Below are 24,861 nucleotides of genomic sequence, written 5' to 3'. Positions count from 1 at the left end.
GTTAGACTAGTGTGTCTGTCCCTGAAAATAATCCTGCATGTGTGATTGTTCATGTCTCATCTGCAGGAAACAAACAGGAAGTGAGTGAAGGACAAAGGAAATGTTTCCAGCTCTTCCTCCTCTATCAGAAAACCTTTCCATACCTGAGAGTGTCCAGTCTCCAGCCTGGATCCTTCATTCCAGCCAACAGCAGCTTCATTCCTGAGTCTCCTGGATCATTGTAACTCAGGTCCAGCTCTCTCAGATGGGAGGGGTTGGAGCTCAGAGCTGAGGCCAGAGAAGTACAGCCTTCCTCTGAGATCAGACAGCCTGACAGACTGCAGACACAAAAATAACATCTGTGAACACATCATTGAAGGTTAGTCTTTGCTTTTCCTTTTTTTCAGATTCATTGCCTCTCATACATTCCATCCATTCAATTCAAGTTAGCTTTATAAAAAACAAGTGATGAGAACAGTGATCGCAAGTTGTGTAGCAGTAGGCTCTACAATATTACAATCCACCAATTTCTGTTGAGCACTTGGCCACAGTGGCGAGGAAGAATCTTTTGACATGCAGAGACCTCCAGCAGATGCAGAATGAGGGAAAAAAAAGTGAAGCGCAAAAACAAAAACATCAAGAGCCAAAGACAAAATGTGAGTGAAGTTGGCACCCCGATATTCTTCAAATCCAACAAGAGTGGTGTCATATATTTGTGCTGCCAAAATGTTCATTTTTGCCGCTATCATTTTAACGATATTAACAAGAGTTTCTAGAATTCATCTAAGGTCAACCAGCCCCCACATTACCAAAATTAAACAAAAGTGATGTCAAACATTTGTGTTACATTTGTGCTGGTTTGTGCAGCAAGGATTTTTGTTTGTGAGGCTATCATTTTAAAAATATTTATAGGACATTTCTAGTTCTAGTGTTAATAGGACATATGTAGTCTAAAAACTATAACAGCATAATAAAAGGGATAGTTCAGGGTCACCTGCTCCACCAGAAACCGGTCACTTGTACGCCTCTTGATTACTTTAATCATGGCACATTGAACCTTCACAGCTGGGTTGAAGGCGCGACTGTATTGATTGTGTTAGTTTTTCTGCCATTTTAATGATATTTCAGCACAGAAGTTCAGAGATTCACAGATTGTAGCTAGGAGTTATTGCAAGACTTTGAAAACATGAGACTTTGTCTGTTACATGCCTAGATACGTTGCTTTGGTTTTCTGTTGTTCTTATCTTTCAGGTGTCAAGCCTCCACCTATTGGCTAATAGGGATCATTTCAAAAGAGCAGATCCCTGGCCAGCTGGCAGGTTTTGACTCCTGCTGAACTGTAGAGTGTTTTGGTGGGAGGCTGAATTGGTAAGCTTGGGGTACCCTAGAAAACTGTTAATAAATATTGTCTGATGGTTAGCCTAGCTGGTGTACCTCTCCTTCATTAATTTTGGTTGTCTTGTGTTGCTGTCTCCTCCCTGCCTTAGCCCCCACCATAGTGGGGTGGGCATCACATTGTGTGAAAAAGTTTGGAAAAAACTGTTGTTGTTTCCACTTCTGGCTTCTTCTCTTTCTGCATCAGTGCTGATCTGGGGGATGTATGCTGGTGACCAATGCCTGCAGCCTGACAGTAATATGGTATCATACAAGTGTTTACATATGATTGACATATGAATTTGGACTTTTGTAAGGACAATACAGTACAGGAAGCTGTGGGGGAAGTATTGCCTATAATATTAATAAAGAAGAATGTAGTACAAACGGCAAAACAGGAGGAAAGAAGGAAATAGGCACCAAAACTTTAAAAAAAATGTGAAAAGATTTTGCAGACTGCCCTGCAAAACTTGCCCTCTGCAATCATGAAGTTATGAACTGAATGATCTGTAAACTTTGGAAACCTTTTTGGTATTAGCAGGTGAGGTACTGGAGCCTGGAAAAGTATGGCTTATTTTTGTGCCACTATTCTGAGCGCACGTAAAAAAAAATTGCAGGTGCAAGTGTTGTATTTTGAGGAGAAATTTATTTTGAGCGAAGAAAAGCTGAATTTGAGTGAACAGAATTCATTGCTGCGTGCAGAAAATGTATTTCAGTGTTTGCTATTATTCACAAACGCACAATAGCAGCCCCTCTCGCTCAGTTTTTGCATTTGCGCTTGCTCGCAATGTGTTGCTTGCGCTCTCAACATTTCTGCCCGTGCGCGCTCAACTCTTTCTCTACACCGTTATATTTGTGCCACAAAACCAGCCAATCACAGACTTGGATGCAAAAAAAGTCTGATTGGCTGTTTTGGTCTCCAATCAGCTCGAAATGACGAAATGCAATATTCCAGAATGCATTTGGTCCAAAACTCAAATGAGGCGGTGGCGGAGTTTGAAATATTACTCTTTCTGGGTCACAAAATAAACTTTTAAGATATTTTCATGTGAGAATGTTTCTGTGTAAACTTCAAATATCTGCTCGATTTATCAAGACATCACATATTTGTATAAGTGCTCTAATGTTTTCGGAGATGCCTGTTACCCACCAGCTGACCGGGTGGGCACTCGGGTTAAACATAATATAAAAGGCTGAACTGACAAAAAAATCACAGACTACACCAACAGGTATTACAGGAAAAACCATAAGCCTTTGACCTAAAACAAACACTGTTGTGACAGTGACGTACACTGTCTTGTTGGTATATATGTATGATTTGTATCACCTTAATGTTTTCCTCACACATATCAAAACCGATATCATGAGCAGCATTTACAGCTGTGGCTCTAGCAAACATCAGCTGATACTAGAAAGTAATATTAAAAAACAGCTGATCAAGCTGCTGTTGTTTAGCGCATCCGCTGGTTTCCTCTTTCTGGCGTAAAGTGGGCGATAAACAAACGAGAGACGATCAGCTGATCATTGATCAGTTTCATGATTGAAGTAGCAACAGGAGAGGGAGGGAGGGAGAATGAGGGGAGAAGAGGCAGCTGTGCAACATAAAGACAGAATAACTTCAGCTTTGTGTCTTTTTTTTCATCGTTGCTGAAGTTTGGGACGAATCGCGTTCCTTTTCCTTTCAATACGGATGTGTTGTAATTGGTCCAGCCCAGAGTTGATCATGACCAACTGGCTAATCCACCACCTTTCATTGTTTATACCGTTACAAAAACAAACAAACATAAACATGAAAAATCACCATCGGCCCACCGGGCAAATGTCCAGTATGCCCAATGGCCAGTCCAGCTATGCGGCCACCTGGTGGGTAACAGGCATCTCCGAAAACATTAGAGCAGTTATACAAATATGTGATGTCTTGATGAATCGAGCAGATATTAGAAGTTTACACAGAAACATTCTGACATGAAAATATCTTAAAAGTTTATTTTGTGACCCAGAAAGAATAATATTTCAAACTCCGCCCCTCTGTGTTTCTCCGCCACTGCCTCGTTTGAGTTTTGGACGAAATGGATTCTGGGATATTGCATTTCGTCATTTCGAGCTGATTGGAGACCAGAACAGCCAATCAGACTTTTTTTGCATCCCAGTCTGTGATTGGCTGGTTTGGTGGCACAAATATAACGGTGTAGAGAAAGAGTTGAGCACGCACGGGCAGAAATGTTGAGAGCACAAGCAACACATTGCGAGCAAGTGCAAATGCAAAAACTGAGCGAGAGGGGCTGCTATTGTGCGTGTGTGAATAATAGCAAACACTGAAATACATTTTCTGCACGCAGCAATGAATTCTGTTCACTCAAATTCAGCTTTTCTTCGCTCAAAATAAATTTCTCCTCAAAATACAACACTTGCGCCTGCAAATGTTTTTTACGTGCGCTCAGAATAGTGGCACAAAAATAACGCCATAGAAAAGGAGGTTTTTCCACAGGAAGTGGCGATAAGAGTTAATAAAATAATCGTAAAGTAATTCACTAATCAAAGAAAAATTTGTAGATTATGGACTACCAAAAATAATCTTTAGTTGCAGCACTAATACTGTTATGAAAATACAGAGAGTAATTCAGAGTCAAGTATTCACAGCAAAGGTAAATGAAAGGTGTCTGACAATTCTAGAACTTTTAACCATTTGTCCAGTAATGGAATAAAGATTCCAAATATTGCTAAGTGGAAGACACTGAATCCTGACCTTAGAGATTCCAATTTACAGTGTGAACTCTGCAGTGCGGCAGACATAAGTGTCGCTCCTGAATCCCCCAGGTCACTCTGACTCAGGTCCAGCTCTCTCAGAATAGAGGACTGTGAGCTGAGAACTGGGCACAGAGCTTCACAGCTTCTCTCTGAGAGGATGCAGCCACTCAGTCTAGAAATAAAGAACACAAACACACACAAGCAGACAAAGCAGAATTTAAAGGTTATTGTTGGTGCAGTAATGAATTACTAGGTCTGGCAACATTGAATGTTTTGGGACTGGATAGAATGGGCATTTCTGTATTTTAAACACCAGAGAAATGTGGCAATTTACTGTAATTTGGAAATAACGAAAAAATACTAAGCTGAAATTACATGAGGATGAGGCTGACATTTATTACCTCTAAGAGTTATTTGGCTAATTGTTTCCGTCGATGAAAAATAAATATTGTTTTTCTGACCTCAGAATTTCCAGTGTACAATGTGGACTCTGCAGTGCAGCAGACAGAGGCTTCACTCCTGAATCCCCAAGGTCATTGTTACTCAGGTCCAGCTCTCTCAGACTAGAGGACTGTGAGCTGAGAACTGAGGACAAAGCTTCACAGCTTCTCTCTGTGAGGTTACAGTCACTCAGTCTAGAAATAAAGAACAGAAACACAAACACGCAAACACACACACAGAGTTGAATTTAAAGGTTAGTAATTGTGCAGTGATGAGTTAACTATGTCTGGCAATATTAAAAGTTTCAGGACTGGCTGGAATTGGATAGAACATCACAAAATCACAATTTTAGCTCTAAATAGAAACCAGTAAGAAGCTGTTACATTTAGTGACCCTAGTGCAGGAAAATTATACCTTGTCAGATATATCTGTACATTTTAGATGATGAACATCAGTTTCAGAATATTTTATTAATCCCTGGGAAAATTGTGTGAAAAGATTAAAAAAAAGATTGATGATGCAGAAAGAGAAGAAAAGATTAACAAATCTGATATATTCACTTAACTGTGATCCATGTATGCTCCAAAGCAAAAAATAAAATAAAATAAAGAGAGATCTAAAACATTAAGTGCAGTACCCTCTCAGTGATGCTTCTATATGGATTCCAAGTATGAGCTGACCACAATCTGATGTGGTGGTGAAGAATGACCCCGCTGTCCAGCTGTGTCCCTAACCCAGCCTTATCCCTTAAAAATATGGTGGAAATGGTCAGAAGTTTTTCTTGTCTGCTAGTAGGTAGATAATCAAAGATAAATCCAAGATATGAGTCTGATCAACACGTTAGAAGAGATGTAGTCTGAGTTGTGAGAATGTCTATTGTTTCTCTAATGTATGTCTATTTTTAGATTTTGTGTGTAGACATTATCCATCATCAACCTTTTAATTCATGTCTGAGTTTAAGAAGCTAAGAACTGTGTCACGAGCCTATCATATTTCTGAACAAAGAAATACTGTTAAATGTTGTAAGGGTTAAACACAGAATTATGATTCGTGCTTGCTGATAGTTCATTATCCTGATCAGAACATAATTAACTATAAAGAAGTTTGAGTTTAACTAAAATTACAAAAAAAAATGAAAGAAAGAAAAGATCATTTTAGTGACAGGCCTAACTCCGACGACAGTCTCTGGAGAAACTGCCTTCAGAGATATAAAAGTGTGTGTGAGAATGAGAGCCCACAGAGGACTCTCTGATATCTGAAATTTTGATTTTTAAAGTGTATGATTTAGTGAAACAAGGCATTGTTGTTAGCACTGTTGCCTCACAGCAAGAAGGTCCCGAGTTCAATTCCACCATCAGGCCGGGGTCTTTCTGTGTTTTTATCAGCTTCTGTTTTGAACATTTCTCATTTCCCCGTGAACTGTATTCACCTCTGTACGTTAGTGTGTAAATGAATGTTAGACTGGGCTCCATGGAAACACTTGGACTGCTCTCAGCTGCCTTCTTTCTGTAGTCCAACAGAGTCCTTTCTCTTCTCCAGCTTCTGTTTGAAATCCTCACACAGAGCCTGAATCCTGCTTTGCTGTCACTGTTGGAGCTATTTGTTCTTATTTTTTATTATTTTGAAATTAGTTAAAGTTTGTTGTTAGTTTACTTATATTTTGGGATTTATTTACAAGTTTATTTGTTGGTTAATATTTTGTTTCAATGTTTGTTTGATGTTACTTTGTTAAATTAGTCAGGAAGAGCTGTAGGGCCATTTTGTTTCTATAAATAAAGAGACTGGTATAGGACCAGCATGCACTGGGGTGGGCCTATGGTTTTTTACCAGAGCAGGAGAAGCAGCAGGAAGTGACAAAAAAATGGATCTTGTTATTGCCAAACTGGATACATAAACCATAAAAACACAATTTTAAAGTTTGGACAGTGGACTTCTTTTGCCTGCGTACAAAATATTATCTCAGTGCAGCAGTGGCTTGTGGACTTTTAATTGTGGGATGTTTGGTTTGTCAAACAAAAGGAATTGCCACTACAGTCACGTTTGGTCCTTTGTTAGGCTGCTCTGTGTTCCTCTGCTTTAACACACACCTCACCACAGCAGCTGTGTGGGTCGTCTCTGTAGCAGCCATATCAGCTTCTGATGCCATGAACATCATCACGGCTCCTAACTTCACCTTTATTAGCTTTTACATTCATGTCTTTCTTTTCTCTCTGTTTCCACACAAGCTTAAAGTCTCTGCAGCCTGTTTTTATCTGCTATCATCAGATCTTCATCATCCTCATTCACATCCCTCACACACTCTACAGCCTCATCAGTACTGACTTCATCTTCACTGACTGATGGAGCACAACGTGAACCTGTGGAGGCTGAAACACTGTCCTGTCAAACATCTCCCCATCACCACTCCACTTCTGTCAGCCTGTAAATGAACCCCATTCAAACTGTTGTCGTTTGGAAAGACAACATTTCTGAAAGCACTCAAACTTCTTCACATTTGTCTTCAGACACATCCTGAACATATAGGAACTAAAGAAAGTTTCAAACATGAATCAAAGATCTGAAATATAGAAAAACAACAACAGCTGCAGTCAGTGAACTCACCTCAGAGTCTCCAGTCGACAGTTTGGACTCTCCAGTCCAGCACACAGAAGCTTCACTGCTGAATCCTGGAGGTCATTATTTCCACTCATGTCCAGCTCTGTCAGATGGGAGGGGTTGGACTTCAGAGCTGAAGCTACAACTTCACAGTGAGTCTCTGAGAGTCCACACTCAGTCAGTCTGTGATAATAGAAAATATAAAATGTGTTATTATAACAGCAGAAAATCTGCATTATGAACAGACTGCATGTATATAAAAGACAGACACTAGCTTCTCCTTCATCCTACAACTTCTGGCACACTTAATATGTAGAGCAGACAGAGACAGGTGAAGTGAAATAATATTAACTAAGCTGTGTGAAGGCATGAAATATCCTGTCTCAGAGTGACGCTGAAAAACTAGTTCATGCATTTATTACTTCCAGGCTGGACTACTGCAATTCATTATTATCAGGATGTCCAAAAAACTCACTGAAAAGCCTTCAGTTAATCCAAAATGCTGCAGCAAGAGTACTGACAGGGACTAGAAAGAGAGAGCATATTTCTCCTGTTTTGGCTTCCTGTTAAATCCAGAATTCAAAATCCTGCTCCTCACATACAAGGTCTTAAATAATCAGGCCCCATCTTATCTTAATGACCTTGTAGTACCATATCACCCTATTAGAGCACTTCGCTCTCGCTCTGCAGGCCTACTTGTTGTTCCTAGAGTATTTAAAAGTAGAATGGGAGGCAGAGCCTTCAGTTTTCAGGCCCCTCTTCTGTGGAACCAGCTTCCAGTTTGGATTCAGGAGACAGACACTATCTCTACTTTCAAGATTAGGCTTCAAACTTTCCTTTTTGCTAAAGCATATAGTTAGGGCTGGACCAGGTGACCCTGAATCCTCCCTTAGTTATGCTGCAATAGATGTAGGCTGCCGGGGGATTCCCATGATGCATTGAGTTTTTCCTTTCCAGTCACCTTTCTCACTCACTATGTATTAACAGACCTCTCTGCATTGAATCATATCTGTTATTAATCTCTGTCTCTCTTCCACAGCATGTCTTTATCCTGTCTTCCTTCTCTCACCCCAACCAATCACAGCAGATGGCCCCGCCCCTCCCTGAGCCTGGTTCTGCTGGAGGTTTCTTCCTGTTAAAAGGGAGTTTTTCCTTCCCACTGTCGCCAAAGTGCTTGCTCATAGGGGGTCATATGATTGTTGCATTTTTCTCTGAATCTATTATTGTACGATCTAGCTTGGGAGTCACCGCACCTAGTGCTCCGATTACCACTGGGACCACCGTTACCTTCACCCTCCACATCTTCTCGAGCTCTCCTCTGAGCCCTTGGTATTTCTCCAGTGTTACATCCCCCAGGAGGATGTCTCTTCTCCCTACTAATCCTTTGTTTTGTCCAGGTTCCACCTCCTCTGTCCTGATTGGATGCTGCGCAGAGTCTGGCTGATTGGTAATCAGCAGAGCACTATTTAAGGCCTGTGGAGCTGTGCTTCTGTGCCCTCTGGCCATTTTGGTTGCCATACCTGAGCAGGCTTGTATGCCTTTGTGCCTTGAATGAGCATTGTTGTTTTCATGTCAGACTGCTTGTAGGGGAGAGCTGCCTTTTGCTTTGACACCCTGTTTTCTCCTGTTTATGTGCTGTTAGGTAGGTTATGGTTATAGGTTGTATATTTTGTTTCTTTGGAGTTAGGTAAGATTCCTTTATTTCTACATCAGGGATGTTTTGTTTGTTATGTTGGCCTTGGCTCTCCCTGACGTTACACCTCAGTCTGGACTCAAATCCCATCACCAGTGTTCAATAAACCTACTAAAATTACCATCTTGGCTCCTCCTTCTCTATCCACCTTTATGCTCGTCCCTCCAGCCCCCTAGACTAGCCAGGGGACGTAACATCCAGCTTCTCGTGTTCTTTGTTTCTGATGTTGCTGTCATTGGGAACCGCTACATCGATCACTACGGCCGTCTTCTTCTGTTTGTCTACCACCACTATGTCCGGTTGGTTAGCCACCACCATTTTGTCCGTCTGTATCTGGAAGTCCCACAGGATCTTAGCTCGGTCATTCTCCACCACCCTTGAAGGCGTCTCCCATTTTGACTTCTGGACTTCCAGGTTATACTCGGCACATATGTTCCTGTATACTATGCCGGCCACTTGGTTATGGTGTTCCATGTATGCCCTGCCTGCTAGCATCTTGCATATTATATTATATATGTGTGTGTATTACATCGGTGGGAACACAACGAATATGACTGCACATTTACGCCGAGATCACGTTAGTGAAAAGACAAATGGAAGCAGACAAAAACAACAAGAAGCACGCATGCTACAAATTTTACCCGCATCATTTAGACAGCCGTTAGCACATGATTCTGAGAGGGCAAAAGAAATCGACAGACAAATTGCTACTTTTATTGCTGTAGACACGCAACCGTTTCAGGGAATGCTGAGTACTTGAGCCCCGTTACAGAATTCCTTGTTGTTTTTGTATAGGTTGTATAGAGCCATTTCTCTGTAATAAACTTTCCACAGATGAGTGATTTCCCGATCAGATAGATTTATTTTTTATTAGTTTGTTGTTTCAGCAACATTTAATTTAAAAACTGTACTTTTGAGTTAAAATAAATATTTATCATTAGCCATTATCATTAACCATTTTGTCCGTCTGTATCTGGAAGTCCCACAGGATCTTAGCTCGGTCATTCTCCACCACCCTTGGGGGCATTTCCCATTTTGACCTCGGGACTTCCAGGTTATACTCGGCACAGATGTTCCTGTACACTATGCCGGCCACTTGGTTATGGCGTTCCATGTATGCCTTGCCTGCTAGCATCTTGCACCCTGCTGTTATGTGCTGGATTGTCTCTGGGGCATCTTTACACAGCCTGCACCTGGGGTCTTGCCTGGTGTGATAGACCCCAGCCTCTATGGATCTTGTACTCAGAGCTTGTTCTTGTGCTGCCATGATTAGTGCCTCTGTGCTGTCTTTCAGTCCAGCTTTGTCCAGCCACTGGTAGGATTTCTGGATATCAGCCACCTCCTCTATCTGCCGGTGGTACATACCGTGCAGGGGCCTGTCCTTCCATGATGGTTCCTCGCCTCCCTCCTCTTTCTTGGGTTTCTGCTGCCTGAGGTATTCACTGAGCACGCTGTCAGTTGGGGCCATCTTTGTGATGTATTCTTGGATGTTCGTTGTCTCATCCTGGACTGTGGTGCTGACACTCACCAGTCCCCGACCCCCTTCCTTCCGCTTAGCGTACAGCCTCAGGGTGCTGGACTTGGGGTGAAACCCTCCATGCATGGTCAGGAGCTTTCTTGTCTTTATGTCAGTGGCTTCTATCTCCTCCTTTGGCCATCCTATTACCCCAGCAGGGTACCTGATCACGGGCAGGGCGTACGTGTTGATGGCCCGGATCTTGTTCTTACCGATCAACTGACTCCTCAGGACTTTCCTGACCCTCTGCAGGTACTTGGTGGTTGCAGCTTTCCTAGCGGCCTCTTCATGGTTCCCATTCGCCTGCGGGATCCCCAGGTACTTGTAACTGTCCTCTATGTCTGCAATGTTGCCTTCTGGTAGTTCAATCCCCTCAGTTCTGACTACCTTCCCTCTCTTTGTTACCATCCGACTACACTTCTCCAGTCCGAACGACATTCCAATGTCGTTGCTGTATATCCTGGTAGTGTGGATCAGTGAATCGATGTCTCGTTCACTCTTGGCATACAGCTTGATGTCATCCATGTACAGGAGGTGGCTGACAACTGCTCCGTTCTGTCGAACAGAATTGCAGAACAGCAGTGGGGACAGAGCATCTCTTGGTATCTTGGTAGATCCCACACTTGATGGTGACTTGTGCTATGGGCTTGGAGTTGGCCTCTAGTGTTGTACGCCACATCCCCATTGAGTTCCTGATGAAGGCTCTTAGGGTCCCATTGATCTTGTACAATTCTAGGCATTCCAGTATCCAGCTGTGGGGCATTGAGTCATAGGCCTTCTTGTAATCAATCCAGGCAGTGCACAGGTTGGTCAGTCTGGTCTTGCAGTCTCGGCTGACTGTTCTGTCTACCAGTAGCTGGTGTTTTGCGCCTCTGGTATTCTTGCCCATCCTTTTCTGTGCCCCGCTCATGTATTGACCCATGTGCCTGTTCATCTTAGCCAAGTTGTTCCATGTAGTACTGAGGCAGGTTATTTTGGCCCTCTAGCCTCCTTCTCCATGGAGGGTACTGCCCCTTGTGGCTGTTCAACTTGTAGCCAAGCATCTCACTGATCACTGCTGCCGTATTGTAGATCAGCTTGTTAGTGTCGGTAATCGTGGTTGTAGGTATCATCCGTAGAGCTGCATTAACATCATCTAGCAGACCTTCTGAGGGTACTTCACGTAATCTTGGTAACCGGCTACGGGGGATCTAGGTTTCAAGCTTGGCCATGATCCTATCTTTCAGGTCAGTTCCTCTCGCACTTAACGATCCTTCTCCTATCTCATATATATATATACACATGGCAAAAGACTAATCACAACTGAGTGACATAAAACCATAAAAATGTATCTTAATGACTATGCTCTGTATCCAGATACAAAATAAAACTGACAGATAGTTTAATTTTGAAATATGAGCTAAACTCTGTTAGTTTTCCTTGATTTTAAATTCAGACTTTTTAATAACCCAGAGAAACTTGGTGTCTGGATAAGAAATCTACCGCTCTATGCTCATGATGTTGAATAATCAAGTGTGACTCACCGAGCCTTTCTGCAGTTCCTCACAGCTGGAATCAGTCTCTGTCGTCCCCGTTTTGATGTGTTGTACTTCTGCAGGTCCAACTCATCCAGAACCTCCTCTGACATCTGCAGCATGAAGGCCAGAGCTGAGCAGTGGATCTCAGAGAGTTTCTTCTTTGATCTGTTCTCTGACTTCAGGAACTTTTGGATCTCCTGATGTACTGAGAGGTCGTTCATCTCCAGCAGACAGTGGAAGATGTTGATGCTTCTGTCAGGAGAGATGTTATCACTGTTCACCTTCCTCAGGTTCTTGATGACTATCTGGATGGTTTCTGGACTGTTCTCTGTCTGACCTAGCAGACCTAAGAGCCTCTGGTTGGACTCCAGACAGAGGCCATGAAGGAAGCGAACAAACAGGTCCAGGTGGCCATTTTTACTTTGGAGGGATTTTCTCATGACTTGCTTCAGAAAATCATCCAACGATGACTCTTTATATTTCTTCCCAAAGAAGTTCTTCAGCACCTCTGTCTTCCTGCTGGTGAAACAGTGGAACATGTAGACAGCAGCCAGAAACTCCTGAATGCTCAGATGAACAAAGCAGTAGACTGGTTTCTGGAAGATCACACACTCTCTTTTGAAGATCTCTGTACAAACTCCTGAGTACACCGAGGCCTCTGTCACATCCAGACCACACTGCTCCAGGTCTTCTTGGTAGAACATGATGTTTCCTTTCTCCAGATGTTCAAACGCCAGCCTCCCCAGCTTCAGAAGAACTTCCCTGTCAGCCTCCGTCAGCTCCTGTGGACTCGTCTCACGTCCCTCATGGTATTTGTTCTTCTTCCTCTTTGTCTGAACCAGCAGGAAGTGTGAGTACATGTCAGTCAGGGTCTTGGGCAGCTCTCCTCTCTGCTCTGTAGTCAACATGTGCTCCAGAACTGTAGCAGTGATCCAGCAGAAGACTGGGATTCTACACATGATGTGGAGGCTCCTGGATGTCTTCATGTGGGAGATGATTCTGCTGGACAGCTCTTCATCACTGAATCTCCTCCTGAAGTACTCCTCCTTCTGGGCGTCAGTGAAGCCTCGTACTTCTGTTAGCCTGTGGACGCATGTAGGAGGGATCTGATTGGCTGCTGCAGGTCGGGAAGTTATCCAGACGAGAGCCGAGGGAAGCAGATTCCCCTGGATGAGGTTTGTCAGCAGCTGGCTGACTGATGACTTCTGTGTGACATCAGACAGCAGCTTCCTGTTGGTGAAATCCAATGAAAGTCTGCTTTCATCCAGGCCGTCAAAGATGAACAAAAGCTGAGAGACAGCCAGCTTCTCTGCTGTGACCTTCTGTAATGTTGGATGGAAAACATGGAGCAGCTCCAGAAGACTGTACTGCTCATCTCTGATCAGGTTCAGCTCCCTGAATGAAAGCAGAACCACCACACTGACATGTTGGTTCTCCAAGCCCTCTGCCCAGTCCAGAGTGAACTTCTGCACTGAGAAGGTTTTTCCAACACCAGCCACGCCGTTGGTCAGAACCACTCTGATGGGTCTCTGTTGGTCAGGTAAGGCTTTAAAGATGTCCTGGCACCTGATTGGAGCGTCATGGAGGGCGTCCATCTTGGAAGCTGTCTCCAGCTGCCTCACCTCATGTTGGGTATGAACCTCTTCACTCTGTCCCTCTGTGATGTAGAGCTCAGTGTAGATCCTGTTGAGGAGGGTTCTACTTCCTGTTTCATCACTTCCTTCAGTCACACGTTCACATCTCCTCCTCAGACTGACCTTATGTTCATCTAAAACCTCCTGCAGACCAACATCTGCTAAAAGAAAGAAAAACAGAAAGAAAACTCTTCAATGTCTGAACAACACAAGAAGTCCAGTTTTCAGAAATGAGTCCATCAGCAGACAGATGTTCAGTCTTACTTTGTACACAGCTGCTCTGACTGGCTGTCTGCAGTCCAGCTCTGCTTCTGGATCTTTCTCCACACTGGGGACAGGACGAGTCTCCTGATGAAGCAGACTGGTCCCAGTATGAGCAGATGCACTGTCTGCAGAACCAGTGTCCACAACTGGTAGAGACTGGATCCTTCAGGACGTCCTGACACAAAGCACAGCAGGACAGCTGCTCCTCCTCACAGACACCGCTCCTCTTCCTCTTCCTCCCTCTGTGGACACATTTCATCATCACTAAAATCATTGACTGTTAGTGACAGACATCCAGATTCGATAACACTGTGCAGACATTCTGGTCTTTAGCTTATAGCCACATCACATTTATATTATCAATAAGGTAGCAGCTAGCAGCTATGGCTAATAATAAAATGATAATGTCTGAGTTCCTGATTGTAGCAGAGAAAAGTCTGGCATCAACTACATACAGACTGTGAAGCCTGCATCACCCACTCTATGTGGACTCCTGAGCCTTTCTGGGATGGGCTCCAGTCCCCAAGCAACCCTAATAAGAGGAAGAGAATGGATGGTGGGCATCGGAAAGGGTACTGAGTCCTTTCCTGGGCAACTTTCAAAGTCTACCATCATGACAGCCCTTTTCTGAACATTGTTAAAACAGCGATGAAAAGCAAGAACCTGAGCAAGATGTTCTGATCTCAGTTCAGAATAGACTTTTAAACATCCTCTTTTGCCTTTGTCTGAGGGGACAGCGAGGACTTTTCAGACAGGACAGGTTACCTGCTCAACCAGGTGAGCTGAACTGGCTCCCAAATGCAAACAACCTTTGAACTCTGTGAGTCAGCAGCTCTCTTACATGGTCAGCTGAGCTCCATGACTGAAGAACATTGTTGGTGCAGGTTCATGACTGAAGTCTGGAGGTCTTTCTCTGGACCAGTCACTCCTCACAGACACACAGCTGGACACTGGAGACTGTGACCTCTGACCTCTGCAAACACAAACATGTTTCATTCACATCAATCCCTGATAAATGATATCATGAAAGCCACAGGTGCTGCATAATACGACTGGGCGATATATCGAGTTTTTATATATATCGATGATTTTTATACAAGATGTGACAATATGGTTTGTATGGATATAGTCTATGTTATGTTATAATTATACTTGTGGAGCTGCTGGTTTGCCTCTTTCGTCCACTTTTGTCTCTATGCTGCGTTACTCTGCCTCTCTGCTTCACTGAACACAACTCCCCCTCCTCCCCCATCGCTTCACCTGCAGGCAGCACGAGACGGACACGGCAGCTATCAAAGATGAGCTGGTCGGTAAAAAGAAAACATCTGGAGATCATTATTATTAGTATTATTACTATTGTTTGGAGATGCTGCTAGTTCTCTCTTTCGTCCACTTTTGTCTCTTTGCAACGTTACTCTGCCTCTCTGCTTACGTATTTACATTTTTACAATAAGGACAATGGTTACTATAAACAGAGTACTGTACAGTTATTAAATTACATAAGAATAACTACAGATAAAAGGCAAACCAGGTTGTAGTGCGAATCGGTTGATTAAATTATTGCAGTTACAGCGCAGATGTAAACATCTATGTTTGTTGGGAGCAGTTCTGATTGTACAGACAGCTGCAGGGAGGAAGGACCTGCGGAAACGCTCCTTCATGCATCTAGGATGCAGCAGTCTCTCACTGAGGGAGCTCTGCAGTTCAGCAACATTTACATGCATGGGGTGGGAGACTCTGTCCATCAGAGATGTTATTTTGGCCATGCGTAGAGCTCACCTCTACGCTCATCCCAGAGGTGGCGGGCTGGGGTGGGTATTCTAATATTCCCTCGGCTTGCTGCCGGTACGTTGGGGTTTTTCCAGGTGGATGAGAGGGTTTGGTCCCTGCGCCTTAGGGCCGGGGAACGGGTCCTGACTGTCATCTGCGCTTATGCGCCGAGTGGCAGTTCGGAGTACCCAGCCTTCTTAGAGTCCCTGGGTGGGGTGCTGGAAGGTGTTCAACCTGGAGACTCTGTTGTCCTTCTGGGAGACTTCAATGCTCACGTGGGTAACGACAGCGAGACCTGGAGGGGCACGATTGGGAGGAACGGCCTCCCTGATCTGAACCTGAGTGGTCTTTTGTTATTGGACTTCTGTGAAATTGACAGTTTGGACATAACAAACACTTTGTTCGAACATAAGAGTGTCCATAAGTGCACGTGGCACCAGGACGCTCTAGGCCGTAGGTTGATGATCGATTTTGTAATCGTATCACCTGACCTGCGACCATATGTTCTGGACACTCGGGTAAAGAGAGGGGCTGAGCTGTCAACTGATCACCACCTGGTGGTGAGTTGGATCAGGTGGCGGGGGAGGACGCTGGACAGACCTGGTGCACCTAAACGTGTAGTGAGGGTGTGCTGGGAACGACTAGCAGAGGCCCCAGTCCGCGAGATCTTCAACGCACACCTCCGGCAGAGCTTCAACAGCATTCCTAGGGAGGCGGGGGACATCGAGTCCGAATGGACCATGTTCAGCGCCTCCATTGCCGAAGCTGCTGCATTGAGCTGCGGCCGCAAGGTGGTTGGTGCCTGCCATGGTGGTAATCCCCGAACCAAATGGTGGACACCAGAGGTGAAGGGAGCCACCAGGCTGAAGAAGGAGTCCTATCGGGCTTGGTTAGCCTGTGGGACTCCGGAGGCAGCCGACAGGTATCGACAGGCCAAGCGGAATGCGGCTCGGGCAGTGGCTGAAGCAAAAACTCGGGTGTGGGAGGAGTTCGGAGAGGCCATGGAAAAAAAGTTTCGGACTACCTCGAAGAGGTTCTGGCAAACCGTCAGGCGTCTCAGGAGGGGAAAGCGGTGCTCTACCTGCACTGTGTATAGTGCTGGCTGAGCGCTGCTGACGTCGACTGAGAAAATTGTCAGGCGGTGGAAGGAATACTTCGAGGACCTCCTTAATCCCACTGACACGTCTTCCGAGGAGGAAGCAGAGTCTGGGGATGAGGGGAATGACCCGCCAATTTCCGGAGGCGAGGTCACTGAGGCAGTTAAACAACTCCTTGGTGGTAGAGCCCCTGGTGTTGATGAGGTCCGCCCCGAGTTCCTGAAGGCTCTGGACGTTGTAGGGCTGTCTTGGTTGACACACCTCTACAATGTTGCGTGGAGATCAGGGGCAGTACCCGTGGATTGGCAGACCGGGGTGGTGGTCCCCATCTTTAAGAAGGGGGACCGGAGGGTGTGTTCCAACTACAGGGGGATCACACTCCTCAGCCTCCCTGGGAAAGTGTATGCCAGGGTGCTAGAAAGGAGAGTTCTCTAGTCGAACCTCGGATACAGGAGGAACAATGCTGTTTTTGTCCTGGTCGCGGAACACTGGACCACCTCTTCATCCTCTCGAGGATACTTGAGGGTGCATGGGAGTTTGCCCAACCAGTCTACATGTGTTTTGTGGACTTGGAGAAGGCATTCGACCGTGTCCCCCGGGGGGTCTTGTGAGAGGTGCTGCGGGAGTATGGGGTGTCTGGTCCATTGCTACGGGCCATTCGATCCCTATACAACCGTTGCAAGAGCTTGGTTCGCATTGCCGGCAATAAGTCGGACTCGTTCCCGGTGGGTGATGGGCTCCGCCAGGGCTGCCCTTTGTCACCGGTTCTGTTCATAATTTTTATGGACAGGATTTCTAGGCGCAGCCAAGTGGTGGAGGGCTTTCACTTTGGTGGCCTCAGAATCTCATCTCTGCTTTTCGCGGATGATGTGGTTCTGTTGGCTTTATTGGGTTAAGGCCTCCAGCTCGCACTGGAGCGGTGAAGAATTCCCACAGCGGGAATGAGGATCAGCACCTCCAAATCTGAGGCCATGGTTCTCAGCCTGAAAAGGGTGGAGTGCCCACTCCGCACTCCGAGTTCAAGTATCTCGGGGTCTTGTTCGCAAGTGATGGGAGAAAGGAGCCGGAGATCGACAGACGGATTGGTGCACCGGTCCGTCGTGGTGAAGAGGGAGCTGAGTGTAAAAGCGAAGCTCTCAATTTACCGGTCGATCTACGTCCCTACCCTCACCTATGGCCACGAGCTGTGGGTAGTGACCGAAAGAACGAGATCGCGGATACAAGCGGCAGAAATGAACTTCCTTCGAAGGGTGTCTGGCCTCTCCCTTAGAGATAGGGTGAGAAGTTCGGCCATCCGGGAGGGGCTCAGAGTAGAGCCGCTGCTCCTCCACATCGAAAGGAGCCAGCTGAGGTGGTTCAGGCATCTGACTAGGATGCCTCCTGGGCGCCTCCTGGGTGAGGTGTTCCGATCATGTCCCACCGGGAGGAGGCCCCGGGGCAGACCCAGGACACGCTGGAGAGATTATATCTCTCGGCTGGCCTGGGAACGCCTTGGTGTTCCCCCGGATAAGCTGGAGGAGGTGGCTGGGGAGAGGGAGGTCTGGGCTTCTCTACTTAGGCTGCTGCCCCCGCGACCCGGCCTCAGATAAAGCGGATGAAGATGGATGGATGGATGGAGTTGTGAGATTTTTGTTATGCACAAAAACAACATTGTTTTATTTCATTCATGGAGCATTATTATTTAATAAGTGCTGATCATTTATTTCTGGGTTTTTTCAACTGCGCCAGATTTCTAAAGCTAAGCACTATATACCACACAGGGACCTGGAAAAACTTATCCACGCTTTTGTGACCTCCAGGTTAGATTATTGCAATTCTCTCTATAGTGGTCTCCAAGCCTCCTCTCTTCGAAGGCTGCAACCCGTTCTGAATGCTGTGGCTCGCAGAAAATGGAACCAGAAAATTTGACCCTATTACTCCGGCTCTTGTTGATCTACACTGGTTACCAATCAAATATCGCATTGAGTTTAAAATCTTGCTGCTCACTTTTAAAATCCTGAATAACATTGCGCCCAGCTACCTCACTGACCTCCTCAATTTGTACACTCTTTGTCGTGCATTAAGATCTCAGGTCAATTACTCCTGGCCCAACCTAAGTTTAGACTGAAGACCAGAGGCGACCTTTGCTTCAGCTGCACCCAACCTTTGGAACAGCCTCCCTGCTTCTATTCGAGCCTCGGACTCTATCCAATCCTTTAAATCAAGATTGAAAGCATATCTATTTGACTTGGCTTTCCTGACCAGTTAATACCCTTTTAAATCTTTTAAATTTTAAACTTTTAATATTTTATTGAATTTTATTAAATTTATTATTTTATTATTCATTTTACTGCTGATTTTGTCTTCTTAGCGGATTTGTATTTATCTAACTCTCCTGGTCTGTTAGTGCCTCTATCCTGTGTGTGCTAGTGCCCGATTTGTACCCTGTTATTAACTTATGTTGACTCTCCATATTACTGTGAAGCATTTTGGTGTGCCTTCGGATTTTTAAATGTGCTATATAAATAAAACTGTCTGTCTGTCTGTATTGTATTGTATTTCTGAGTAATTTTTGATTTACATCCACACTGTATGTTAATAAAAGTGCCTGTGTGGCATCTGGGACACAGCTTGGACTAAGAACTCTCTTTTTGTTCTTACTTTATGGCTTTAAAAGAATATCGAGATGTGAATTTTGTGCCATATTGTCCAGCCCTGCCGCACAAAGGTAAAAAATTAGACTTCATAAGATACTCTAACGTTATTGTAGAAGAACATAACTGTGACTGTGGACTGATCTAAGATTTGTTTGGGAAAAAACAGTTTTTAAATAAAAGCAAGAACCTGAGCAAAATGTTTGATCTCAGTTCAGAACAGACTTTAAACATCCTCTTTTGCCTTTGTCTGAGAGGACAGCGAGGACCATTCAGACAGGACAGTGGACAGAGACAGTGAGGGAGGACACACAGCAAGAGGCCCAAGAGGAATCAAACCTGTGACATATGGTCGCCTGCTCAACCAGGTGAGCTGAACTGGCTCCCAAATGCAAACAACCTTTGAACTCTGTGAGTCAGCAGCTCTCTTACATGGTCAGCTGAGCTCCATGACTGAAGAACATTGTTGGTGCAGGTTCATGACTGAAGTCTGGAGGTCTTCCTCTGGACCAGTCACTCCTCACAGACACACAGCTGGACACTGGAGACTGTGACCTCTGACCTCTGCAAACACAAACATGTTTCTATTCATAATCACATCAAACACAACTCAAATAGCTGCATTCGTTTCAGCCTCATGTTCACTCAAACACTCACATCATCTCCAAGATCCAGCTGACACACACTTTTCCATCAGTGTGTCTGATTACACCTCTAAATTGATTATTGTTTAGTGTGTTCTGTCTGTAAAGCTTCACACAGATGAACTTCAGTTAAATATCCTACAGCAGTCTTTCTCAAACTGTTGTATGCCTACCACTACCGGTTCAGATAGAGGAGGTGGAGGTGGTCAACAAGTACAAGTACCTCGGGCTGTGGGTGGACAATAAACTGGACTGGTCATGCAACACAGAGCACCTGTATAAAAAAGCCCAAAGCCGACTGTACTTCCTCAGGAGGCTGAGGTCTTTCAACATCTGCAGGAAGCTCCTGAGGATGTTTTACCAGTCGGTGGTTGCAGGACTACTTTTCTATGCTGTGGTGTGCTGGGGGAGCAGCACAGCAAAGAAAGACTCATCCAGGCTGGAGAAACTGATCAGGAAGGCTGGCTCTGTGGTTGGCATGAAGCTGGACACTCTGGTGTCAGTGGCAGAGAAAAGGACACTAAAGAAACTGCTGGATATTATGGACAATGCTGGGCATCCTCTGCACACGGCCATAAACAACCAGAAGAGTCTGTTCAGTGACAGGTTGCTTCTCCCAAAGACAAGAACCAACAGACTTAAAAACTCCTTTGTCCCACACGCCATCAGACTGTTTAACTCCTCTCTGGAGGAGAGGGAGGGGAGGCAGGAGGACAAAGGAGGGGGGAACAACTGAGCTGTAGTGCCTCTCCACTGTGCAATACTTTTTGTTAATAACCAACGGTGCAATAGACTTCAATACTTGAAATGTGCAATTCACTTGTATTCATATTCCTATTTATTCTAGGAAAATACACCGCAGCCTTGAGAGCGGTGTATTTTCATTGGATGGGAGGATCCAGGGGAAATACACGGCGGGTGGAGAATGGATCCAGCGAGGCCACCACATGATAGCTGTTTGCGTCGTCCGCTGAAATGCTATGAAGAGCAAACTAAGCTTCGACGTACACAAACCATGAAGGAGTGTCATAAAGCCAACAATCTGACAGCTTAACCGCCACAGCAGAAATTCAAACGTACAGCTCTGCTGTCACTTCCAGCATAAATGAAGACAGAAAACTAAACAGCAGTGACGTTTGTAGGGTTACTGAAGTTGAGCTAGCTGCTATATAATGATGTGCTACGTGATCGCTAGCAACACAGCTATGTTAGCATAAACACAGTGAAGCTGGAGGATGAACGCTAACTTTTTTCCACTTGATAAAAGTTAACATGAAGGTTCCTGATGGTCAGGGACAAATGTAATCACATGGCAGGATGCTGTACACGAACCAAACTTCAGTCAGGAGAACAACTGAGATAATCCATCCACAATACGAGGTTAGTCATTCATATACTGCTGCTGGGCTGTAGTTACATCCTACGGGTTTAAAAACCGAGAGAGGCCGACAGTGATCACTGACTGTTTCTAGGGGCTGGTTCAGATTAAATAGAGGGGGATCTATTTTTCCATTTTTCTTTAAAAACACACTTAAAGATTGGATATCTGCTGTGAATGTTTTAATGCAGTACAGTTGTTATTATTATCACTTGTCACATCGTGTTCATGACTGTTAAAATAAATTACATTCATATAAGACTGTCTCATGTAAACTGTATGTGGTGTTTAATAGGCCTATACTACTGTTGTACTTCAAGAGCCATACATTTATGAGGTGGATCTCACTGTGAACAGGTTGAACTGGTCTACAATAGACTGGTTCTTACTCAGAGCACTTTAAACAGGCACACGAGCCCTTTTCTCTCTAACATTCACACACTGGTGGATGCTTCGGAGACCAACATGGGGTTAGTAACTTGCCCAAGGATACATTCAGACTGGAGCAGACGGGACCAAACTACCAACCTTCTGATTGGTAGGTTACCTGCTCTACCACCTGAGCTACAGCCACAACATACAGACAGAGACACTAACAGTCTGACAGCTAGGTTTGATTCTGAGCTGATCATATCTGATGTAATTGCTGTCTCTGCCCTCACACACCGAGTGAAAGAAATGTAAAATAAATGCAGCACACTAATGTTGGATTTAGTTTTTGTCTGCAGATGAAGTCTCTCCTCTGAGCTTTGACAGCTTTGACTTTATGAATGAGGAAATGACTCAGCGTCAGTCAGCTGGTTCCTCCCTCCTGCTGCAGGGAGGAGTCAGACACAAACTCAGTTTGTTGAAGAAAACCAGTAAACAGAGTTGGAGGGAAGTCTCTTTTAGGAACAGAAACACCACGTTTCCCTGATCTCAGGATGAACAAACTCAGACATTCTTGTCTTACGTCCTTTTAACCTGTCACAGTTCAGTGAAGCTCTGAACGTGTTGCAGCCTGATGAACATCATCCTCACGTTACAGCCCTGGTTATGTTCTACATCACGGTGGCTGGGTTTGTTCTGCGTGTGTCCTCTGTCTTTAAGGTCCATCATCAAGCGGCTGTTTTAAAAACCTCTCCAACAGCTGTGCCCCAGCAGCAGCTGACAGCAGACCCGTCCTTGGCCTCACAACCTTTGTGTGTTTGACTTTAGAGCAGGGGTGGGCAACTCCAGGCCTCAAGGCCCGGTGTCCTGCAGGGTTATGATATCACCTGCAGGGCTCTAGAGTGCGACCAAAAGCTGACAGCTCACTGATTCTGACGCATTGTCGGGTCGGCGCTTTGTGTTTACGTCTTTTTTTGTGCTGATTCTGAGCTGCAGGTTTTGTCTCTAAGCAAAATTTACTGAACCAGCAGCAAAAGAATCCAAACTGCGCTTCACATTTGATGAACATCGTCATGAATGTTTTTCTCCTCTGTTACTTTGACACATCTGCTGCGATGCTCACACCTCTGATGAAGTCTCACAGTGTCAGCACTGATAAATGATCAGAATGATGATATTTCTGAGGCAAAACTGAATCAAATCGACACGTTATATGCTGCGATAAATGCCCAAGTGTCCCCTCTCCTCACGGCCTTTCAGCAGCAAACAGGTCGTCAGAGGAGCCGAGAAGATGATTACGTTTAACATTGTCTACAATATTGCCAAAGAGTGCCAGCGCACTTTAAGCACAAGCACTTTTTCAGTAACTTGTCTTTCTTGTGCTCTAAATAAAGCACTGTGTTGACAAGATTGTTAGTGAATCATTTATAAATCAATGTTGTCTGTATGGACAGCAATTTAAAAAAATGTGCACATGTAAAACTGTGGTGTTTAGCGATGCGGTGAAAGATTTGGGTGCGTCTAACTTTGGTGCTGGTGTGCCTAAGACAGTCAGGCGCACCAGAGTCAGCTTCCTTTTAACCCTCATGTCTCACTTCTGTCCCTGTAGACCAGGATGTAGCACCTGAGTATCCTCCTTTGATCACAAACATGTTCTCATAAAGACAAAACTCAGATATAAATGTAACAGTAGGTTTTATACTGGATCATCTATTTGAAAACAAGTCTCATATTCTTCTCTCACTTGCTTTCTCCTTCTCTTTCTCTACTTTTGTGAACATTCGATAAAGATTTAAATCATATTATGGATAAATATATAAAATTGTAAAGTGGTCTCAGAGTTAAAAACACAACCATAAATGAGTCAGCAGCTCTCTTACATGGTCAGCTGAGCTCCATGACTGAAGAACATTGTTGGTGCAGGTTCATCACTGAACTCTGGAGGTCTTCCTCTGGACCAGTCACTCCTCACAGACACACAGCTGGACACTGGAGACTGTGACCTCTGACCTCTGCAAACACAAACATGTTTCATTCACATCAATCCCTGATAAATGATATCATGAAAGCCACAGGTGCTGCGTAGTACGACTGGGCGAGTTTTTAAATATATCGATGATTTTTATACGAGATGTGACAACATGGTTTCCATGGATACAGTCTATGTTATGATTATACTTGTGGAGCTGCTGGTTTGCTTTGTTCGTCCACTTTTGTCTCTACACTGCGTTACTCTGCCTCTCTGCTTCACTGAGCACAACTCCCCCTCCTCCCCCATCGCTTCACCTGCAGGCAGCACGAGACGGACACGGCAAAAAGAAAACATCTGGAGATCATCATCATTATTATTGTTTGGAGATGGTTCAGATTGAAAGTGTCAGCTGAGTGCAGAATAATGTGGTCCCGACTAAAGGTTGGAGCAGTACTGGTATTATCACCATTTACAACAGCGCCATGAATCACAGAATGAAGAGTGTGTGAAACTGTGGCTGCATCCCAGACCGTGAAGTCTCCCTCCTGCCCAAACAAACCACCTTACCAAACTCATACACAGCATTTTACACACTGTAAAGTGCTCGTGAAATCCTTTCATTCTCTCACAAATCGACAGCCTTATGTATGAATTCTGTGCTTACTGAGCTCGAACTGGTTTTATGCGAAACACGGCGCTCAAACCTCTGTCAAAAATGTTTCAGTACGACTTTGGTACGAAGCTGCAACACTTGATGGATTGTCGGAGCGTTACGGCTGCCGTAGTCAGCAGTAGTAACGCATACTGTGCTTCAACGTAATATTACTGTGTATAAGGAGCACAAATGGCACCTGTAAGAGACACGGTTACATATATGTATACATATACACTGCTGTTTATTTTATTTATTCATTATTTATTTCCCCCCTCGTTGTACATTGGTTTCTCTTCTTCTAACCTTTGACCTTTGTGGTCCAGCTACCCAATTTCACTGTGCAAGAAACTGCACAATGACAATCCAAAGTCTCTCTGAGGTTACCAAGAGGATTTCAAACTCCAGGCTGTCACGCAGTAGAAGCTGGGAACAGAGCAGCTGCTAAATCTTTGTTATTACGCTCAGCGTCTGTTCGTTTACATTATGACTGCACAGTTGTGAGCTCTTTGTTATGCATGGAGCACACAGCAAGAGGCCCAGGAGGAATCAAACCTGTGACATATGGTCACCTGCTCAACCAGG

The 24,861-nt window shown here is 44.7% G+C and overlaps 1 protein-coding gene and 1 long non-coding RNA gene across 8 annotated transcripts in view; both read right to left on the bottom strand.

Moving 5' to 3' along the window:
- LOC146520913 (uncharacterized) overlaps nt 1-24,861 on the bottom strand; it is a 214,401-nt gene that overhangs the window by 176,759 nt on the left and 12,781 nt on the right. The gene's annotated exons all lie outside the window — the stretch shown is intronic.
- Nucleotides 1-24,861, bottom strand: part of LOC146520914 (protein NLRC3-like) — a 40,772-nt gene that overhangs the window by 10,524 nt on the left and 5,387 nt on the right. Inside the window, exons 4-12 of one of the 7 annotated variants that reach the window (XM_085154232.1) lie at nt 23,533-23,664; nt 19,694-19,825; nt 14,603-14,734; nt 13,762-14,003; nt 11,870-13,658; nt 7,144-7,320; nt 4,563-4,736; nt 4,100-4,273; nt 144-317 (exon numbers count right to left, since the gene is read on the bottom strand). In XM_085154232.1, the coding sequence (XP_085010358.1) occupies nt 144-317; nt 4,100-4,273; nt 4,563-4,736; nt 7,144-7,320; nt 11,870-13,658; nt 13,762-14,003; nt 14,603-14,734; nt 19,694-19,825; nt 23,533-23,664 (3,126 nt within the window). Of the gene's footprint in view, nt 1-143; nt 318-4,099; nt 4,274-4,562; nt 4,737-7,143; nt 7,321-11,869; nt 13,659-13,761; nt 14,004-14,602; nt 14,735-19,693; nt 19,826-23,532; nt 23,703-24,861 lie in introns of those variants that run through there. The other 6 variants (XM_085154233.1, XM_085154234.1, XM_085154235.1 and 3 more) reach the window with 6 other exon arrangements.

This window comes from Neolamprologus multifasciatus, chromosome 3 (assembly GCF_963576455.1).
Source record: "Neolamprologus multifasciatus chromosome 3, fNeoMul1.2, whole genome shotgun sequence".
Classification (NCBI taxonomy): domain Eukaryota; kingdom Metazoa; phylum Chordata; class Actinopteri; order Cichliformes; family Cichlidae; genus Neolamprologus; species Neolamprologus multifasciatus.
The sequence above is the reverse complement of the archived record's forward strand: the minus strand, read 5'-3'. Positions and strand labels throughout refer to the sequence as shown.